At 38.7% G+C, this 18,940-nt stretch overlaps 1 protein-coding gene across 1 annotated transcript in view; it reads right to left on the minus strand.

The window, feature by feature from the left end:
• Window positions 1–1,467: 1,467 nt before the first annotated feature.
• The window catches only part of LOC126475316 (translocator protein-like), a 34,071-nt gene continuing 16,598 nt past the window's right edge, over window positions 1,468–18,940 (minus strand). The window contains exon 5 of the mRNA XM_050103096.1: window positions 1,468–1,894. Within this exon, the coding sequence (XP_049959053.1) occupies window positions 1,715–1,894 (180 nt within the window). The 3' untranslated portion in view covers window positions 1,468–1,714. The remainder of the gene's footprint in view (window positions 1,895–18,940) is intronic.

Consider the following 18,940-nt stretch of genomic DNA (forward strand, 5'->3'; position numbering starts at 1 on the left):
TTTCACAACATCTATTGGTTTGCTGCTAACTGCAAATGGCCCTATAGGCTACTTACCAGTGTAAATTTCCAGGTTGGCTGTGTAACACATCCTAGCATCCACCAAAGCAAATGTTTTCAGCCCATACCTATTTTGTTTGCTAGGGATGTACTGTCTGAAGAAACACTTGCCCCTGAAAGCTTCCAGCTTTTCGTCAATAGTACAGTACTCTGCAACAGAGTAAGCATTTTTAGTTTTCCACAAAGGAAGAAAACACCTCACGTATGGGGGCTAAATTATCCACCTTCTTCCTTTCCTCTCTGGTATCCTTGTTGTCAATCCTCAGCAATACAATTGGAAACTAAATCATTTTTCAGTCATTATAAGACAACATAACTCAATTTCCATTTTATTGGCTGTCCATATATCTTGGGTGTTAGTACGGTTATCTTCTGTTGCAGCACATAAATACAATACTCCTAACAGAGCTTTTACTTAAGATACGTCTGTCAGTTGAGCAACCCTTTCTCTGGAATAATTTTCTGTGCTGCAAAAATCTTTTTATTTGTGTGATCAACAATACTAGACAGTGATTCACCATTGAAAAATAATTCCCAAAATTCCATCGATGTTCTGGCAATCTTAGTGGCTCCTTTCACTCTTGGTAAATGAGTGACAATGTTTTGTCGTAGAGTACGAACATTTTTGAGGGGGGACACACTTTTGACCATTTTGTGGATTTGTTTCTTCCTAGAAAACATTTGTCAACATGATCATCACTGTCGCTCTCACTGGAGTCCGCATCTTGCTCAGTGTTTGAATCTTCTTCTCTTGTTTCCACATTGTCTTCTTCCACATCAATGTAAATATCAAACTCATCATCTGATTCATCATTTTCCTCGAGCAACAGTTGGAGTACAATTTCCCTATGATGTTCACTTTCCAAATTGTAGGTCTTCCACAAACTCATGTTGGATCTGAAGGTAAATAAAACACCTGTTAGTAACAGCTGTTACTAACAAGTATTAAAAACTACTCCATTAAATAAAAAAATTAATATATACCTTCAGTAATGGCAAAGATCGCATGGCGTCTGGTAGACTTCCGTCATGCAGCTCTGGAAACAGTCTCTTCTCTCCAACACACTACAGCGACTAATGTGATATTGATGAGCTGAATATGTCTGTATTTAGTTAATTGACAAGAAGATGGTACCGACGTCTGCCAGTGTATCAGTTGAACAGTGAGTGAATGCAGTGCAGCTAGCGTCTGTCAGATGCCACGTGACCACTCCCGGATTAAGTGCAATCATTTGTATTTGAAAGGCTTGGTGTTATTTCAGGTACTGATAATTCAGCTAATGAAAACACTTTAACTGAAAATTGTACTACTTCTGTTTTACAGTGCTCTTGAAACACATTAGGTCAATGAAATTTTTACATATTTAACCATGTAGATTTTGTACTGATAAAAGAACCAACAAAGAAAAATTGTTTACAAAATATATTTTGAATTTTTAGATATTCTGTAGTAACCACAACAATACAACAATTCATATATAAAGGCACAACAACATTACATTGCACAGGTGTTTCTAAAATTACAACTATTCTAAATATTTCACAGTACAAATAACATGAACTCTGACAGTGAAAATGAGAGCAATCACAAATTTATATTACATGCTGATGCAGTCTTGCTTGCAAGCCATGTCTGTGATTACAATAGGAAACATTTAGTCTTTGGCTTCCTTTTCCTTGGAATTCTCTCTCCAAACACTGTAAGTCAGAGCTGTAGCAAGTGTGAGCCATGCCATGTATGGAATGAAAATGTATCCAGCAATCGGGTTAATTTTGAAGAAATAATAGCCACAAGCAGCAGCATTTCCCCACAGCACACCAATCTCTAGTAGACTCTGTTGCAAGGAAGAGAGGGAAACAAATGAGACTAACAAGTACACGACAACAGGAAAGCACACACAACTATATGTGGCCAAGATGTGTAGTTTGCATTTTGGTTAGTCAGGACATGACCTTTAACGCACTACATAATTTTCAGACTAAAATCTGGCCCATTCTATTTATTTACTTATTTATTTCTATAAACAAAAGCAATGGAGTTGCCCAGGTTTAATCACTCAGTACTGCTACCACCACCAAAGTTCCATTTGATACATAATTCACTAGTTCTACATACAATTTTATATCAGTATAAAACATACTGATGTAAAACATTCATTTTAATCTGATACTCAAAACCTACTTATTACCAGCAAATTTTAATTAATATAAACAGGAGTCCAATGACTTGCGTTTATAAATGCTGCTAGTTAGATCTATCTGGATCTTCTCAAAAGTTGACTTGGCTACCTAATGCTACCAGGGTTGCCTCAAGTTTCCCCAAGCGAAATTTCCCGACACTTCCCCGATTTCATGACTAGTTTTAGCATTTTTACACGACAAGTTTTGTCATCTCAAGGGTAAGTAAAGACATAAGCCAACAAAAAAAATGTAAGGACTTTTGTATTTCTAAACGTGTAAGTAGAAATCTTAAGTATCAGCATAAACATCTTTTGTAATGAACTGTTTTTAGATGGAGAAAACAAGCCAAATGATATATATGTTTCAGTAAGATCACTGGTGTTATTTTATTTCAATAAAACAAAATGCATTTGGAGACAAAAATATGCATTTTGTTACAGTCGCAAGACGTATTTAAAATACTTCACCGATTTCAGAAATAACCTCAGAAAAAAAGTGGGCAGCGAAGAGTTGTGTAAACCAACACTATAGGTGACTGCCAATAAAACGTTACTTCTACTATGTTCGTTATTGTCGGTTATTACCCTCTGTGTTATGTCTATTATTTTACAGGTATTGTGTGGTTTTTCTTTCAAGAAATACGTGAGTACATAGCATAAAAACTGACAGCGACTACCACTGTTTTCTTCTTATCATCCATTCTTTCTAATGTGTAAACTACTTTCAAAGTGCCAAAATGTACTAGAATAAATAAAATGTCTATAAAATGCCACACTGTACAACGTACTTGCAATGAGCCAGTCACAATTCCTGAAATTCATCGTCCACGGCCCCGGCCCGCCGAGAAGCACTACACTCCTTGGTACATGGATAAACCGCAAAATCCACTGTATTACACTGCACACAAACAGGCTGACCTGCAGGCAGATCAGTGAGACTAAATCTGATTGGCAGGGCTCAGCACATTAGTGGGAAATGATGGGCTTCAGATCAGCAGGCCCGATCCGTTAGAGATACTCCCAGAATTAGCCTGTGGTTTTGGTCTGTCATGGAAGTTCACTTGTGTGGCCAGGCATTCACATGCCTCAGACACCATGTTGATGAAATGAGACTGCAGTGATCAATCCAAGCAACAGACGACCTGTGTGAATACTCCGAGAATCAATACTGATGAGGATAGGTAGCAACTCACCATAAATATGATTGCTGAGCTGCAGACATCATCATCATCATCATCATCATCATCATCATCATTTAAGACTGATTACGCCTTTCAGCGTTCAGTCTGGAGCATAGCCCCCCCTTATACAGTTCCTCCATGATCCCCTATTCAGTGCTAACATTGGTGCCTCTTCTGATGTTAAACCTATTACTTCAAAATCATTCTTAACCGAATCCAGGTACCTTCTCCTCAGTCTGCCCCGACTCCTCCTACCCTCTACTGCTGAATCCATGAGTCTCTTGGGTAACCTTGCTTCTCCCATGCGTGTAACATGACCCCATCATCGAAGCCTGTTCGCCCTGACTGCTACATCTATAGAGTTCATTCCCAGTTTTTCTTTGATTTCCTCATTGTGGACACCCTCCTGCCATTGTTCCCATCTACTAGTACCTGCAATCATCCTAGCTACTTTCATATCCGTAACCTCAACCTCGTTGATAAGGTAACCCGAATCCACCCAGCTTTCGCTCCCATACAACAAAGTTGGTCGAAAGATTGAACGGTGCACAGAGAACTTAGTCTTGGTATTGACTTCCTTCTTGCAGAAGAGAGTAGATCGTAGCTGAGCGCTCACTGCATTAGCTTTGCTACACCTCGCTTCCAGTTCTTTCACTATGTTGCCATCCTGTGAGAATATGCATCCTAAGTACTTGAAACCGTCCACCTGTTCTAACTTTGTTCCTCCTATTTGGCACTCAATCCGTTTATATTTCTTTCCCACTGACATTACTTTCGTTTTGGAGATGCTAATCTTCATACCATAGTCCTTACATTTCTGATCTAGCTCTGAAATATTACTTTACAAACTTTCAATCGAATCTGCCATCACAACTAAGTCATCCGCATATGCAAGAATGCTTATTTTGTGTTCACATATCTTAATCTCACCCAGCCAGTCTATTGTTTTCAACATATGATCCATAAATAATATGAACAACAGTGGAGACAGGTTGCAGCCTTGTCTTACCCCTGAAACTACTCTGAACCATGAACTCAATTTACCGTCAACTCTAACTGCTGCCTGACTATCCATGTACAGACCTTTAATTGCCTGCAAAAGTTTGCCTCCTATTCCATAATCTTGTAGAACAGACAATAACTTCCTCCTAGGAACCCGGTCATATGCCTTTTCTAGATCTATAAAGCATAGATACAATTCCCTGTTCCACTCATAACACTTCTCCATTATTTGCCGTAAGCTAAAGATCTGGTCCTGACAACCTCTAAGAGGCCTAAAGCCACACTGATTTTCATCCAATTGGTCCTCAACTAATACTCGCACTTTCCTTTCAACAATACCTGAGAAGATTTTACCCACCTGAGAAGATTTTACCCACAACACTGATTAAAGAGATACCTCTGTAGCTGTTACAATCTTTTCTGTTTCCATGTTTAAAGATTGGTGTGATTACTGCTTTTGTCCAGTCTGATGGAACCTGTCCCAACTCCCAGGCCATTTCAATTATCCTGTGTAGCTATTTAAGACCTGACATTCCACTGTATTTGATGAGTTCCGACTTAATTTCATCCACCCCAGCCGCTTTATTGCACTGCAATCTATTGACCATTTTTTCCACTTCCTCAAATGTGATCCTATTTCCATCATCATTCCTATCCCATTCTACCTCAAAATCTGAAACATTACTGATCGCATTTTCACCTACATTGAGCAACTCTTCAAAATATTCCCTCCATCTGCCCAAGGCATCCACAGGATTCACCAGCAGTTTCCCTGACCTGTCCAAAATACTTGTCATTTCCTTCTTACCTCCCTTTCGAAGACTGCTAATTACACTCCAGAATGGTTTTCCAGCAGCTTGACCATAGTCTCCAACCTGTTTCCAAAGTCTTCCTATGATTTCTTCTTGGATGCTGCAATTATCTGTTTGGCTTTGTTTCTTTCTTCAACATAACTTTCTCTTTCTACCTGGGTTCTGGTATGCAGCCATTTTTGATACGCCTTCTTTTTCCTTTTACAGGCTGCCTTGACTGTATCATTCCACCAAGCTGTTTGCTTCATCCTACTTTTACACACTACTGTTCCAAGACATTCTTTAGCCACTTCTAGTACTGTGTCCCTGTACCTTGTCCATTCCTTTTCCAATGACTGTAATTGATTACACTCAACTAACTGGTACCTTTCTGAGATCGCTGTTATGTACTTGTGCCTGATTTCCTTATCCTGAAGTTTCTCCACTCTTATCCTCCTACATATGGACCTGACCTCCTGCACTTTTGGCCTCACAATCCCCATTTCACTGCAGATTAAATAATGATCAGTGTCATCAAAGAATCCCCTGTATACATGTGTGTCCCTCACAGCCTTCCTGAATTTCTGATCTGCTATTATATAGTCAATGACAGATCTGGTTCCCCTGCCTTCCCAAGTATACCGGTGAATGTTCTTATGTTTAAAAAAGTAGTTTGTGATTACTAGGCCCATACTGGCACAGAAATCGAAGAGTTGTTTCCCGTTCCTGTTGGCCTCCACATCCTCTCCAAATTTACCCATAACCTTTTCATACCCTTCTGTTCGATTTCCAATCCTGGCGTTAACATCACCCATGAGCAGAACACTGTCCTTGTCCTTTACTCTAACAACTACATCACTGAGTGCCTCATAAAAACTATCCATCTTATCTTGATCTGTCCCTTCACAATGCGAATATACTGACACAATCCTAATTTTCTTGCTAGACACTGTCAAACCTATCCACATCAGTCGTTCGTTTACATACCTTATTGCAACTACGCTGGGTTCCATTTCTTTCCTGATGTAAGGCTCTACACCCCATTGTGCTATTCCTGCTTTGACTCCTGACAGGTAGACCTTGTATTCTCCCACTTCCTCTTCTTTCTCACCCCTTACCTGAATGTCACTAACAGCTAAAACGTCCAGCCCCATCTTACTTGCAGCCTCTGCCAGCTCTACCTTCTTCCCAGAGTAACCCCCACTGATATTAATAGCTCCCCATCTCATTATCATTTGTTTGCTAAGTCGTATCTTAGGAGTCCCTGGTTTGTCAGTTAGAGGTGGGACTCCGTCACCTCCAAAGGTCCGAGGCATTTTGCTCTGATTGTTGCCAGCATCATATTTAAAGTACCAGGGAAGCAGGTTGCTAGCCTTACTTGCCCCGAGTCCCATTGGGTTTTACCCCTAACGGCTGAGGGACTAACCGGTGGATTTGGTAGTCTTTGCTGTATGAGCACAAAGGTGACAACGACTCAGAATATGTCCGAGATGCCCAACCTTATTCCAAAGTAACTGGTATCCTGACTGTCGGGACCACTGCAGACAGGCACATAGAAAAGAATCACAGTTTTTGGCCATAGCTTTTGTCAGAAAATGAGAGCACACACACATTCACACAATCACTCAGACACAACTCCAGCATTCATGACTGCCGTCTCTGGCCACTGCATCAACGGTCTCAGAATCAGAGACTAGCAAACCACTTCTCTCACCTTTCTGCCTCGCATCGGCAGCTGCTAGGCTAACGGCAAGAAGTGGTGGCAGCACTGACTGCAAGCTGAGGTGACTGGTAGAAAGGGAAGATGCAGTAAGAATGAGGGAGTAGGGAAACGGCACACATACTCAGCTGCGCCCAGTGATGATGCATGACATCTCAGTGAACAAATGATTTCATTTACTGATACAAAAATGAGATTCTTCCAGTATTTCTTTCAAATTTCCCTGGCACACTTTAATTTCCCTGCTATTCCCCAATTTCCAGAACCCTGGCTACAAAACATTCAGCACATACCTCATACTTCTGGACCCTGGTGTATGTCCTTGTTCATTCTTTACTGAGACAAAGCCTAAAAACACCTATACATCTACAATTTTGTTACGTTATGTAACTATAGATTATTTTTTAATTAAATTTAACCTGTTAGCTGACATACTTTTAATCAAACAATTAAACACAGTGCAATCTGCAGAAGCAAATTTATTTGGGAAATTTACATAACAATTATAAAAACACTATTTGAATAACTACAGTCAACACTATGATCCAATTAATTTAATCAGAGACTTTTGCAGAGAATATATAACTCTTCTTGGGTTTCCTGTCTGGCTCAGTTGTTGGTTTTGTCTGAATTTTCTGTCTTCAGAGTTTTCACTTCTTGTCACTGGGGCTAAGTGCGCATGAGAGCATATTTGTAAATGCTCATACACAGTTTAACTAAAGTTGAATTAAATAGAAATTATATAACTAACAGTGGCATAACAACAACGGATATGCAATGGAAGTTACAAAAAGAGAAATTATGAAAGAAAATATAAAAGAATACCAAGCCGAAACAAAACTACATCATCAGCTAATTACAACTGCTGCTGTGTTCTTGAGTCTGAAGACTGGTCTGATGCATCTCTCCACACTGGTCTATCATGAACATGCATTCTTATCTCTGCATAACTACTGCAACCCACATCTATTTGAACCTGTTTACTGTATTCTAGCTTTGGTCTCACTAGACTTTATGGCCCACACATCCTTCCACCAGACTATGGATCCTTTGATGCTTCAGGATGCACCATACCAGGCAATCCGTTTCTTCAAGCTGTCCCATAAATTTCTTTTTTCTCAAATTAAGTCCAGTATCACCTCATTATTTGTTCGATATACCCATATAATCTCCAGCATTCTTCTTTAGCACCACGTTTCAAAAGCTGCTTTCCTCCTCTTGTTTGAACAAAACTTCATTCATGTTTTACTTCCCGACAAGGATACACTCAATATGAATGACTTCAGGAAAGACTTCTTAAAACTTTAATTAACATTTGATGTTACCAAATTTCTCTCTTTCAGAAACACTTCTATTGCTACTGCCAGTCTATATTCTACATCCTCTCTACTTTTGGCTATTGTCAATTAATTTGCTGCTCAAATGGCTGAACTCATCCACTACTTTTAGTGTTTCCTAATCTAACTGAGGAGCATTTTTTCAAAGCTCAATATAAGCAAAAAATTTCAAAATTGTATCAGACAGGGTAATGGAATAATGTTGACATTTTACATCAACCCCTGATCCAATTTTAGCAAAAGTCTACTATTGAAGTGTGTATGAACAATCCAAATCACGAGATTTTTAGCAAAACATGATATATGCATTCTTAGAGCTACAGCAAAAGTCGACAGATGCAATATAAGTACTCTCTAGTGCCTTTGCTCTATTTCCACAGCAAGCAATTAACAATAATGGAGAATGCAGGCTGCTTTAAGTGATGTTACTCGTTGCCGCTATGATATTTACTGGTGGGAATAGAGTTGTAGCCAGACTTCATTGTTGTAGAAATACCTGCAGTTTACTTTTAAAGAAGTATTCACTTGATGCTCCTGTGTACATCTACAAAGAAGTATTGCAAGCCGAAGCAGAATGTATGATGATTCTTGTGATTCTGAAAACGGTATACAGTTCAAAGAATGTTCTGATGGAAGAAAATTCCAATTCAAGAAGAGATTGCATTGACCTAAAAAACAAAGCAAAAAGTGTTAGAAGGAACCTATCATTAAATGCAATCATGGACTTGAGGTTTCACCAATAGAAGCTAAATGAATAAAAGAATGCAAAGCTGCTGAGCTCCGCAACGAAGATATTTCCCATTTTCATCATGACATGACATTATTACATAAAATCGATCAATATAAGTTTATGTTAATATTTCTTCACCTCAGCACAGAGTAAGACAGAGATTTTGGAACCAGATTGCATAGTGTAAGGCATTTCCAAGGGCAGATTTGTTGGCTATGAAATTTAGATTGGGACTGAAGACATTGCAGAAAGGTAGGAAATTAAGGAGATGGGACCTGGATAAGTTGAAAGAGCCAGAGGTTATTAAGAGTTTCAGAGGGAGCATTAGGCAACAGATGACTAGAACAGGGGAAAGGAATACAGTAGAAGATGAATGGGTAGCTTTAAGAGACAAAATAGTGAAGGCAGCAGAGGTTCAAATAGGTAAAAAGACAAGGCCTCGTAGAAATACTTGGGTAATGCACGAGATATTGAATATAATTCATGAAAGGAGAAAATATAAAAAATGCGGTAAATAAAGCAAGTGTAAGGAAATAAAAATGTCTAAAAAATGAGATTAACAGGAAATGGACAATAGCTAAGCAGGAATGGATGGAGAACAAATGTAAGGATTTACAGGTATATATAACTAGGGGAAAGATAGAAACAGTCTACAGGAAAATTAAGGAGGCCTTTGGAGAAAAAATAATTGTATGAATATCAAGAGCACAGTGGAAATCTAGCCCTAAGCAAAGAAGGGAAAGCTGAAAGGTGGAATGAGTACATAGAGAGCCTACACAGGGGAGATGTATTTGAGGGCTGTATTATAGAATTATTATCTTCCCTGCATAATGCAGTCTCCATTTTATGCACAAAAAATGGCTTCCTCTCATGTTAAATCAGTGTCCGGAGGTAAAATAGTCCCCAATTTGGATCTCCGGGGGGGAATTAATGGAGTAGGAATGATTATGACAAAGGAATTGGCTAAATGTGTGGAATATGTAGACTACGCAAATGACCGGGTTATTGGTGTAAGGCTGAAAGGAGCACAAAAAGATTTACTGATTGTCCAGGTGTATATGCCAACTTCAGAACATGATGACCAAATTGTAGAGGAAACGTACAATGTAATAGAGAGAATAATGGACAAAAATAAAAAATGCTGCAAAATAGTAATGGGAGACTGGAACGCCATTGTGGGAGAAGGGAAAGAGGGAAACATAGTAGGCAGTCATGGTCTTGGAAAGAGAAATGACAGAGGTGAATGGTTAATTGACTTCTGCAGGGAAAGGCAGCTGATAGCGGCAAACACATGGTTCAAGAACCATAAGAGGAGGCTCTACACTTGGAAATCACCAGGGGATAAATATAGAAACCAAATCGATTTTATACTGGTAGAAGAAAGATACAGGAATGGAATCAAGAAGGTGCACACATTACCAGGTGCAGATATTAATAGTGACCACAACTTACTTATGGCAGAAACAGAAATAAGAATGAAAAAACTGAAAAAGGCGACAATGGTGAAGAAGTGGGTTCTAGAGAAGATAAGGTCCAACAAAGAACAAATTACAGAAATGCTGTCTCGGGACTTTCTAAACACATTACGAGACAAAGAAGCACCTGACAATGCCAACGAGTACTGGAATATGCTGAAAGAAGGAATCATTAAAGAAGGACAGCAAAATATAGGATATGTAAAAGGGAAGAGGTCAAAAAAACCATGGGTCACACAAGAAATGATTTCCAAGATGGAGGAGAGAAGAAAATTGAAAAACAAGAACACTGAAGATGCAAGAAAGATATACCGAAGGTTAAATAACGAACTGCGAAGAGAAACAGAGCAGGCTAGGAAAAAATGGCTAAAAGAGGAATGTGATGAAATTGAAGAACTAGACAGGAAGGGAAGATACGACTTACTATACAACAGAGTAAAGACTATGACATGGGAGACGAAGAGGTAGTGTACAGAGATCGTGACGATGTCCTCCAGAGATGGGAAGAATATATAAAAGAGCTATATGATACAAATAGCAAACCAGAAACTCTGGAACTTGAATCACACAACAGTGTAAGTGATGAAGAGAAAGGACTGACCATCATAATGGAAGAAGTAAAGTCTGCCATTGCTGCAATGAAAAATGGCAAAGCAGTAGGTACAGATACAATACCGGGAGAAATACTAAAATGCTTGAACCACAATGGAATAAGAGAAATATTGAGGTTATGTAATAAAATGTATGACAGTGGTGAATGGCCTGAGGACTTTTTGACAACAGTAATGATTCCATTACCGAAAAAACAAGGAAACAGGAAATGCAGCGAGCACAGGACAATCAGCCTCATTTCACATGCAGCCAAAGTGATGTTAAGAATAATTAATAAAAGACTTGAGAAAGTAATAGAGGAGAATCTCGGCGAGGAGCAGTTTGGCTTTAGACGGAATATGGGCACCAGAGATGCAATAGGGCTCCTACGAATCTTGGGAGAAAGGTTTATTGAAAAAGGAAGAGACCTATATATGTGCTTCATCGATTTAGAAAAGGCATTTGACAATGTGGTTTGGGACAAGCTGGCGACTATTATGAGGGAAAAGAGAGTGGACTGGAAAACCAGAAGACTTATAAACTCACTGTACCTCAATCAAAAAGTTTCAGTTAAAGTGAGAGGAGAAAGTACAAACTGGATCAGACTAGGGAAAGGAGTAAGACAAGGATGCTGTTTATCACCTACTCTTTTCAACCTGTACTTGGAAAATATGATTGACCAATGCTCATTAGATGACAAAGGAGTAGAAATTGGAGGAAGAAGAGTAGGGTGCTTGAGATTTGCTGATGACATGGTCCTTCTAGCCACAGGGGAAAAAGAATTACAGGATTTGGTGGACACCATTGCAACTAACGGAAAAAAATATGGAATGAAAATTAAAACAAATAAAACAAAAGTATTGGCAATAGGAGGAAATAAGGAAATAAAAATTGTGCTGAATGGAGAAACACTAGAACAGGTGCAAAATTTTAAGTATCTTGGAAGCAGGATAGACACCGACTGGAAGTGCACCACAGAAATTAAAACAAGGATAGCAATGGCAAAAGAGGCGTTTTATAAGAAAAGGAGAATCTTCTGCAGGGGTCTGGATAGAGAACTCAGAAAGAGACTCATAAAATGTCTTGTATGGAGTGTTCTTCTATATGGCGCTGAAACATGGACTATGAGGAAAAAAGACAGAGAAAGGCTGGAGGCTTTTGAGATCTGGACATGGCGGAAGATGGAAAGAATAAGTTGGATGGACAGAGTAAAAAATGAAGAGGTACTGAGAAGAGTGGGAGAGAAAAGACAGTTACTAGATGTAATAAAGAGAAGAAAAAGAAATTGGATTGGGCATATATTAAGAAAGAATGACGGACTGATAAAAACAGTTTTAGAAGGTTATGTAGAAGGGAAAAGGAAGCGAGGAAGGAAGAGATTCCAGATACTGGATGACATGATGGACCGTACAACATACAGCAGCCTTAAGAAGGAAACAATGGATCGCAGAAAATGGAGAGGCAAAGGACCTGCTAATATAGCAGATAAATGATGATGATGATTATAGAAACGGAAGAGGACATAGATGAACATGATATGGGAGATATGATACTGTGAGAAGAATTTGACAGAGCACTGAAAGACCTAAGAGAAAACATGGCCCCCGGAGTAAACAACATTCTGTTAGAACTATTGATAGCCTTGAGAAAGCAAGACATGAAAACTTTTTCACGTGGTGAGCAAGATTCATGAAACAGGTGAAATACCCTCAGGCTTCAGAAAGAATATAATTCTAATTCCAAAGAAGACAGATGCTGACCGGTGTGAATCTTACCAAACTATTACTTTAATAAGTTATGGTTGCAAAATACAGTGTGTACGTTAAGTCCAGGAACACTTTAAATTCTTTATTGCACAAGAACTAAACACTTTGCAGATGTCATACATATTGCATTTTGAAGCGAAGCACTGGAAGCCCCCCCCCCCAAACATTCGATATTCAAACCATGAGTGACCCGGCACAGGTCAATGCGGTGATCTAATTTTTGCCATACTCGTCCCAGCACAGCATCGTCAACTGTGGCAGTCTCTTCCTGTATTCTCCCCCGGAGCTCTGCTACATCACGTGGTAGAGATGGTACATACGCCAGATCTTTAATGTGTCCCCACAGAAAAATGTCACATGAAGTGAGATCTGGTGTTTTTGTCGAACTCCAACACACAGAAAGCTCGCTCTGCACCTGAACTTGCCATGTTTGCAACTAGCATTGACTATCAGCAAACTACCAAACTATGCTGTGGTGGTATACATGAAAAAACTTTCATGGCTTCTCTTCGAAATGACATATGTATCACATCTATACAATGTTTGGTTCTTGTGCAATAAATAATTGAAAGTGTTCTCGGACTTTATGTACACCCTGTACTAACACAAATTCTTTACAGAAGAAGAAGAATGGAAAAACTGGTAGAAGCCAACCTTGGGGAAGAACAGTTTGAATTCCAGGAAACTGTAGGAGCATGCAAGGCAATACTGACCGTACGACTTATCATACAAAATAGGTTAAGAAAAGGCAAACCTATGTTTATAGTATTTGTAGACTTGGAGAAAACTTTTGACAATGTTGACTAGAATAATCTCTTTGAAATGCTGAGGGTAGCAGGGTAAAAAACAGTGAGCAAAAAGACTACTTCCAACTTGTACACAAAACAGGTGGCAGTTATAAGAGTCAAGGAGCATGAAAGGGAAGCTGTAGTTGAAAAGGGAATGAGACATGGCTGTGACCTATCCCTTATGTTATTCAATATGTACACTTAACAAGCAGTAAAGGAAACCAAAGAAAAATTTGGAGTAGAAATTAAAGCTCAGGGAGAAGAAATAAAAACTTTGAGGTTTGCCGATGACATTGTAATTCTGTCAGACAGCAAGGGACTTGGACGAGCATTTCAACAGAATGGACATTGTCTTGAAAAGATGATGGCACATGAATATCACCCAAATTAAAACAGGAATAATCAAACACAGCTGAATTAAATCAGGTGAAGCTGAGGGAATTAAATTCAGTAGGATGTAGGTTGCAGTAGCCACTGGGGGATGAAGAGCCCTTTACAGGACAGTGTAGCTTGGAGAGCTACATCAAAACAGCCTTTGGACTGAAGACCACAACAACAACAGCACAGAATTGTGGAAAACCAGAATGCAAAAAGGAAGAAACAGTGATGAAGTATATCACTAGAAAAAGGAATGGTAAACTAGTGCCTGTTTGTGCTGCCACTTTCCAAGGAGTACTTGGCATGTCAAAGGATAGGTTATCCAATCTAGCACACAGATTCCATGAAGGAAGAAGGTTGCCAAAGGAAAGGAGAGGAGGCAACAGAACAGGAATGGGCCACAAGGAGGTAGCTGTTGCCATTAGGAATGATAAAAATAAATTAATAAGTGTAGAGAGAGGCACCATGGAATGAGGAAGTCTATGAGAGGTTATTTGCCATCAGATCTCAGATTTCATAGCCAATAAAATGTTCAAGACATTCTGTGAAAGAAGAAAAAACTTAGGACTGAAACAATGGTCCTTATCAAAATACAAGCATATATTTTACAAACATTTCAATCTATCATTCAGGATATCTCATAGCGATACCTGCTCCACTTATAAGGTTGGTTTAATGGGAATAAGAGCAGAAGCCGATCAGCAAAAGAATGAACTACAAACTAAACACACATTACATAAATTTCATGCAAAGTGGGCTTGATATAATGAAGGAAGATAATCCAACTGTCATTAAAATTTGCTTTGACATACAGCAAAACCAGTCTATTCCAAAACTGTCAGTCAGTGACATTTTCTATGCTAGACAGATATGGTTATCCAAATTGTGCACTATGACCCACACTAAGGAGCAATAAAACGAAAGCAGCATTTTTTACACCTGGTAAGAGACAGAATCTTCAAGAGGATGCAATCAAGTTGTTTGGCTTTGCTGGATTTTCTTTCCAACTTAGGAAAAAAACACCCACAATCAAATTATTCCAAGATTCTTTCAGCAGCCAAAATACGAACAGTTGTATGATGGTGATTCTTACAGTATTCTTGGAAACGAGCACGAAATTCGATGATATTCCCCATGCCTTCCCTGTTGTATCTTGCACACCAGGTGGAATGATTTTGTGATGGGTAGCTCTCCCAAGGATTTCAATAATTCTGCAGGAATGTCATCTACCCCAAAGGCCTAGTCTTGAATTGTCAAGTAGAGCTCTGTCAGATTCTACTCACGGTATCATACCTACTGTCTCATCTTCTTCTACTTCCTGTTCTCTTCGTATAATATTAGCTTCAAGTATGTTACCCTCACACAGACATCCATATACTGCTTCCACCTTTCAGCCTTTCCTTCTTTGTTTAGTGTGGGCATGACATTTATGCTTTTAATATTCATCCACATGACAGCTATGCTTTTAATATTCATCCAACTGTTTCTCTTTTCTTCAAAGGTGTGTTCAGTTTTCCTAGAGGCATTGTGTAACTCTCCCATAGTCATGAATGCTTTTTTAGTCTTGTTTTTGTCATCCTGCTTCGACATTTTGCATTATCTGTCAATCTAATTTTTTAGACAGCTGTAATCCCTTTGGTCTGTTTAATTTTCTGCATTTTTATATTTTTCTTCTTGCATCAATTGGTTTCATTACTTCAAGCCATCCATTTATCTTCTATTGTCTTCCTTAGTCTTGTTTCAATCAATGGCTGATTAAAACTCCCTTCAAAACTTTCGATTTATTTTATTCCCTCTCCTTAATGTCCTACCTTTCTGCAATTTATTCAGTTTTAATCTGCAGTTCACAATCAACAATTTATGATCAGCATCCACATTTGGCCCTGGAAATGTTACGTAGTTTGAAAAAAGTATCAAAATCTCCATTGCCATTATGTAATCTATTTGAAACTTTCTGGTGTCTCCAGGTCACTTCCATGTATACAGCTGTCTCTTATGATTATAAACCAAGTATTAGCAATGATCTATTTACACCAAGCACAAAACTCTACCATGTGGGTTTCCTTTCCACTTCATTGCCTCTCCTGCAGTCAAGGCTCTCAAATTATTTTCCCCTCTTGGTCTTTTCCTACTGTTCAATTCCAGCCCCTCATCCCAATAAAATTTTTGTTTCTATTAATGGTCTGACTTATTTCTTTGACCTCAGCATACGTTCTTTCAATTTCCTCATCTGCAGAGCTAGTAGAAATGTACATTTGTATGAATGTAGTTAGTGTTGGCTTTGCATCTATCTTGGTTACAATGAAGGACTCCCTAATCTGACTTGACGAGGACATGTTCTTTCTGCCATTGCACGTACCTGATTCCCAACGTATCTGACTTCAACCTATCCACTTCACTTTTTGAATTCTCAAACACACCTACTGAATTAAGGGATATAATCTCCTATGCTCTGACCTCTGCGAGTCCCTATTTTGTGATGTTAGCATTGTGGACTGGGATGGGGGAGGCTTCCACTGAGGACAGATGTGCGGGTTCTGCGACAGCACAGACACAATGAAAGTAACACAGAATAGGAAACAGTAAAATATCTTACTCAACTCTGGTAATGCTGGTTACAGCAACTGCAGAATGCAGGTATAGCTTATTTGTCCTGTGTTGACTAAAGTTCCATGAATGGAAACTAACTAATGTTCTCTGCACTAACGTTGGAAGAAAACTAATCTTCTGTCTAAAGGTATTATTAAAAGGACAATTCAAAACAAACAGTACTCAGTTAAATCTCTAGGCAGGCAGTCTCTGTCAATACAAAATACTTCTATTTACTGTTTTGTTTCTACTGACAACTAATCACCATTGACCACTGTTTCTATCTCACTCGATAACTTGAAGACATGCCGAACATTCTGCAGGAACTCCCTACCAATACCCGGACTGACTTACAACTTGCAACTAACAGCTTTTAACTAATACTTGCTCATGCACAATTAACAATTACTTAAGTGCATGTCTCTCTATCTGTTGGTGCTGATGCTCCAGGGGGAGTGATTCTCATGGGCAACATGATCAGTTTGCATGCAGCAACGTTCCTACTGTGGATGGACATCCACGGTACTTCTGGTACCAACTGTCACAAACTCTTCTTGTGTGCTATCTCAGAACACCACAGTTTAGCATCCTCTTGTGCAGTACCCACAGATGTATCAAGTTGAACCTGCACCTTTGGGCAACTGCTAAAGCTGCCCCCCTCCCCAACACCCATAAAATTTCTTTTCTGCAACTTTTTTATGCAGATTTAGCAAATTTTGTATTACATATGTAGGTTCAATAAAAGTGGAGCATTATTGAAAAATTTTATGAAAATGAATCATACGGATGAAAAATACTGCACACAACAAATTAAATGCATCATTGTAGAATATAAATTACAAATTGTATAAACCGATACCGTTCAACACAAGTTAGCACATATATTTGTGAGTTCTCTATTTCTGGTTTATTTAAATTCTTTGATATTTATAAGCAAAGACTTGTCTCTCGTGTACATTGTGTTCGATACCACTCGAAAATTTTTCCGAACTGTCCCTAAGTGCTCTTCTAGTCAGAGATTTTGCAATATTTCTAGCTTGCTCTGCTTTTAGCTGTAGGTACGTTTCATATGGTATGTGCTTATCACTGACTTTTTTTTTTCTGTTTTGTCATTCCATATTCTCAAACCATACTTTTGTTTGCAGGTGGCTTGTTTCCCCAATACTTCGTCCACTGCTTGTTTCATACCATTCTTCATCCCTTCCCATTCCTCATTAATATCCTTCCTTGTTTCGTTTTCTATGAAATATCTGTTCAATCTTTGGCGATAGGGGTCTGCTACTGATTTTTCTTCCAACACTGTAATCATACAATTTCCTTCATTTTTCTCTAGTATTAATTTGTTTTTGATCATTTAGTATTTTGGCCATTGGCAGATAATGGTCATTCTATACATAACATTCTCTGCATATTGTTGAATCATTCACTAGCAATGCTGCTTGTCTATTAGCTATCACACAGTCTATGACTGATTTGGCACCTCTGTTACTCGAGGTATACTTATGGATGTGTGTTAGTATCTTCAATGTATTATATATGCGAAATTCTCGCATCATCATCATCATCATCATCATCATCATCATCATCACCACCACCACCACTAGTGTTATTTCTGGTTTCTCTGAACTTTCCTACAATGTTGTTGATAGGAATGTTCCCAACTCAGTATTCCAGTCTCCACTGGTGTACATTATATCTCTTTCACTGATATCTCCAATGACAGATTGTAATTTCCGTCTCTAGTGAATCTCGCCATGAAGTTTCATTTTCATGCAGCTCAATGTTTACGGCATCACATCTCCTGAACTGTGTGTCATACGATGATTAATTTTGCAGGCACATTCAGCAGCATATGTGTATACTGTCTGAGAAATATGTTGTGAACAGAGTTAGCAGTAAAGATGTAATAAATTAAAATGCTATGCCTAGTGTGGCACTTTTACTGCATGAACAGTTAAAATGTAGTAAGCGATAAACTTTAGCCCTTCTTCATTTTGTGGGGTTGTCAGTGAGAAAAAGTTTTAAATTATGCATTAAGTTTGTTGAAAGTTGCGAAGTACTCTCATTCTCAAGTACTGGATGAACATAGTCTAACTATTTGTGCATCATAGACTACACTTCTTTTTCACCTCTACCACTTTGATAGGGAGGTGGTTCTTCTACCCACAGCAATTCTTTCTCGACACTAAGTGATGTGTGTTCCAAGTTTGGATTAAATTGATCCAGTAGTTCAGGAGGAGGTGCTTTGATTTGTAGCGAGAGTACAAGAAAACATGACACAAAGATGAAGTGAATCAGCTACATGGTTATTAATTATTAAAGTAAACTTATAAGAGAGTTCAAAAATTTACAC

This window comes from Schistocerca serialis, chromosome 4 (genome assembly GCF_023864345.2).
Source record: "Schistocerca serialis cubense isolate TAMUIC-IGC-003099 chromosome 4, iqSchSeri2.2, whole genome shotgun sequence".
Classification (NCBI taxonomy): Eukaryota; Metazoa; Arthropoda; class Insecta; order Orthoptera; family Acrididae; genus Schistocerca; species Schistocerca serialis.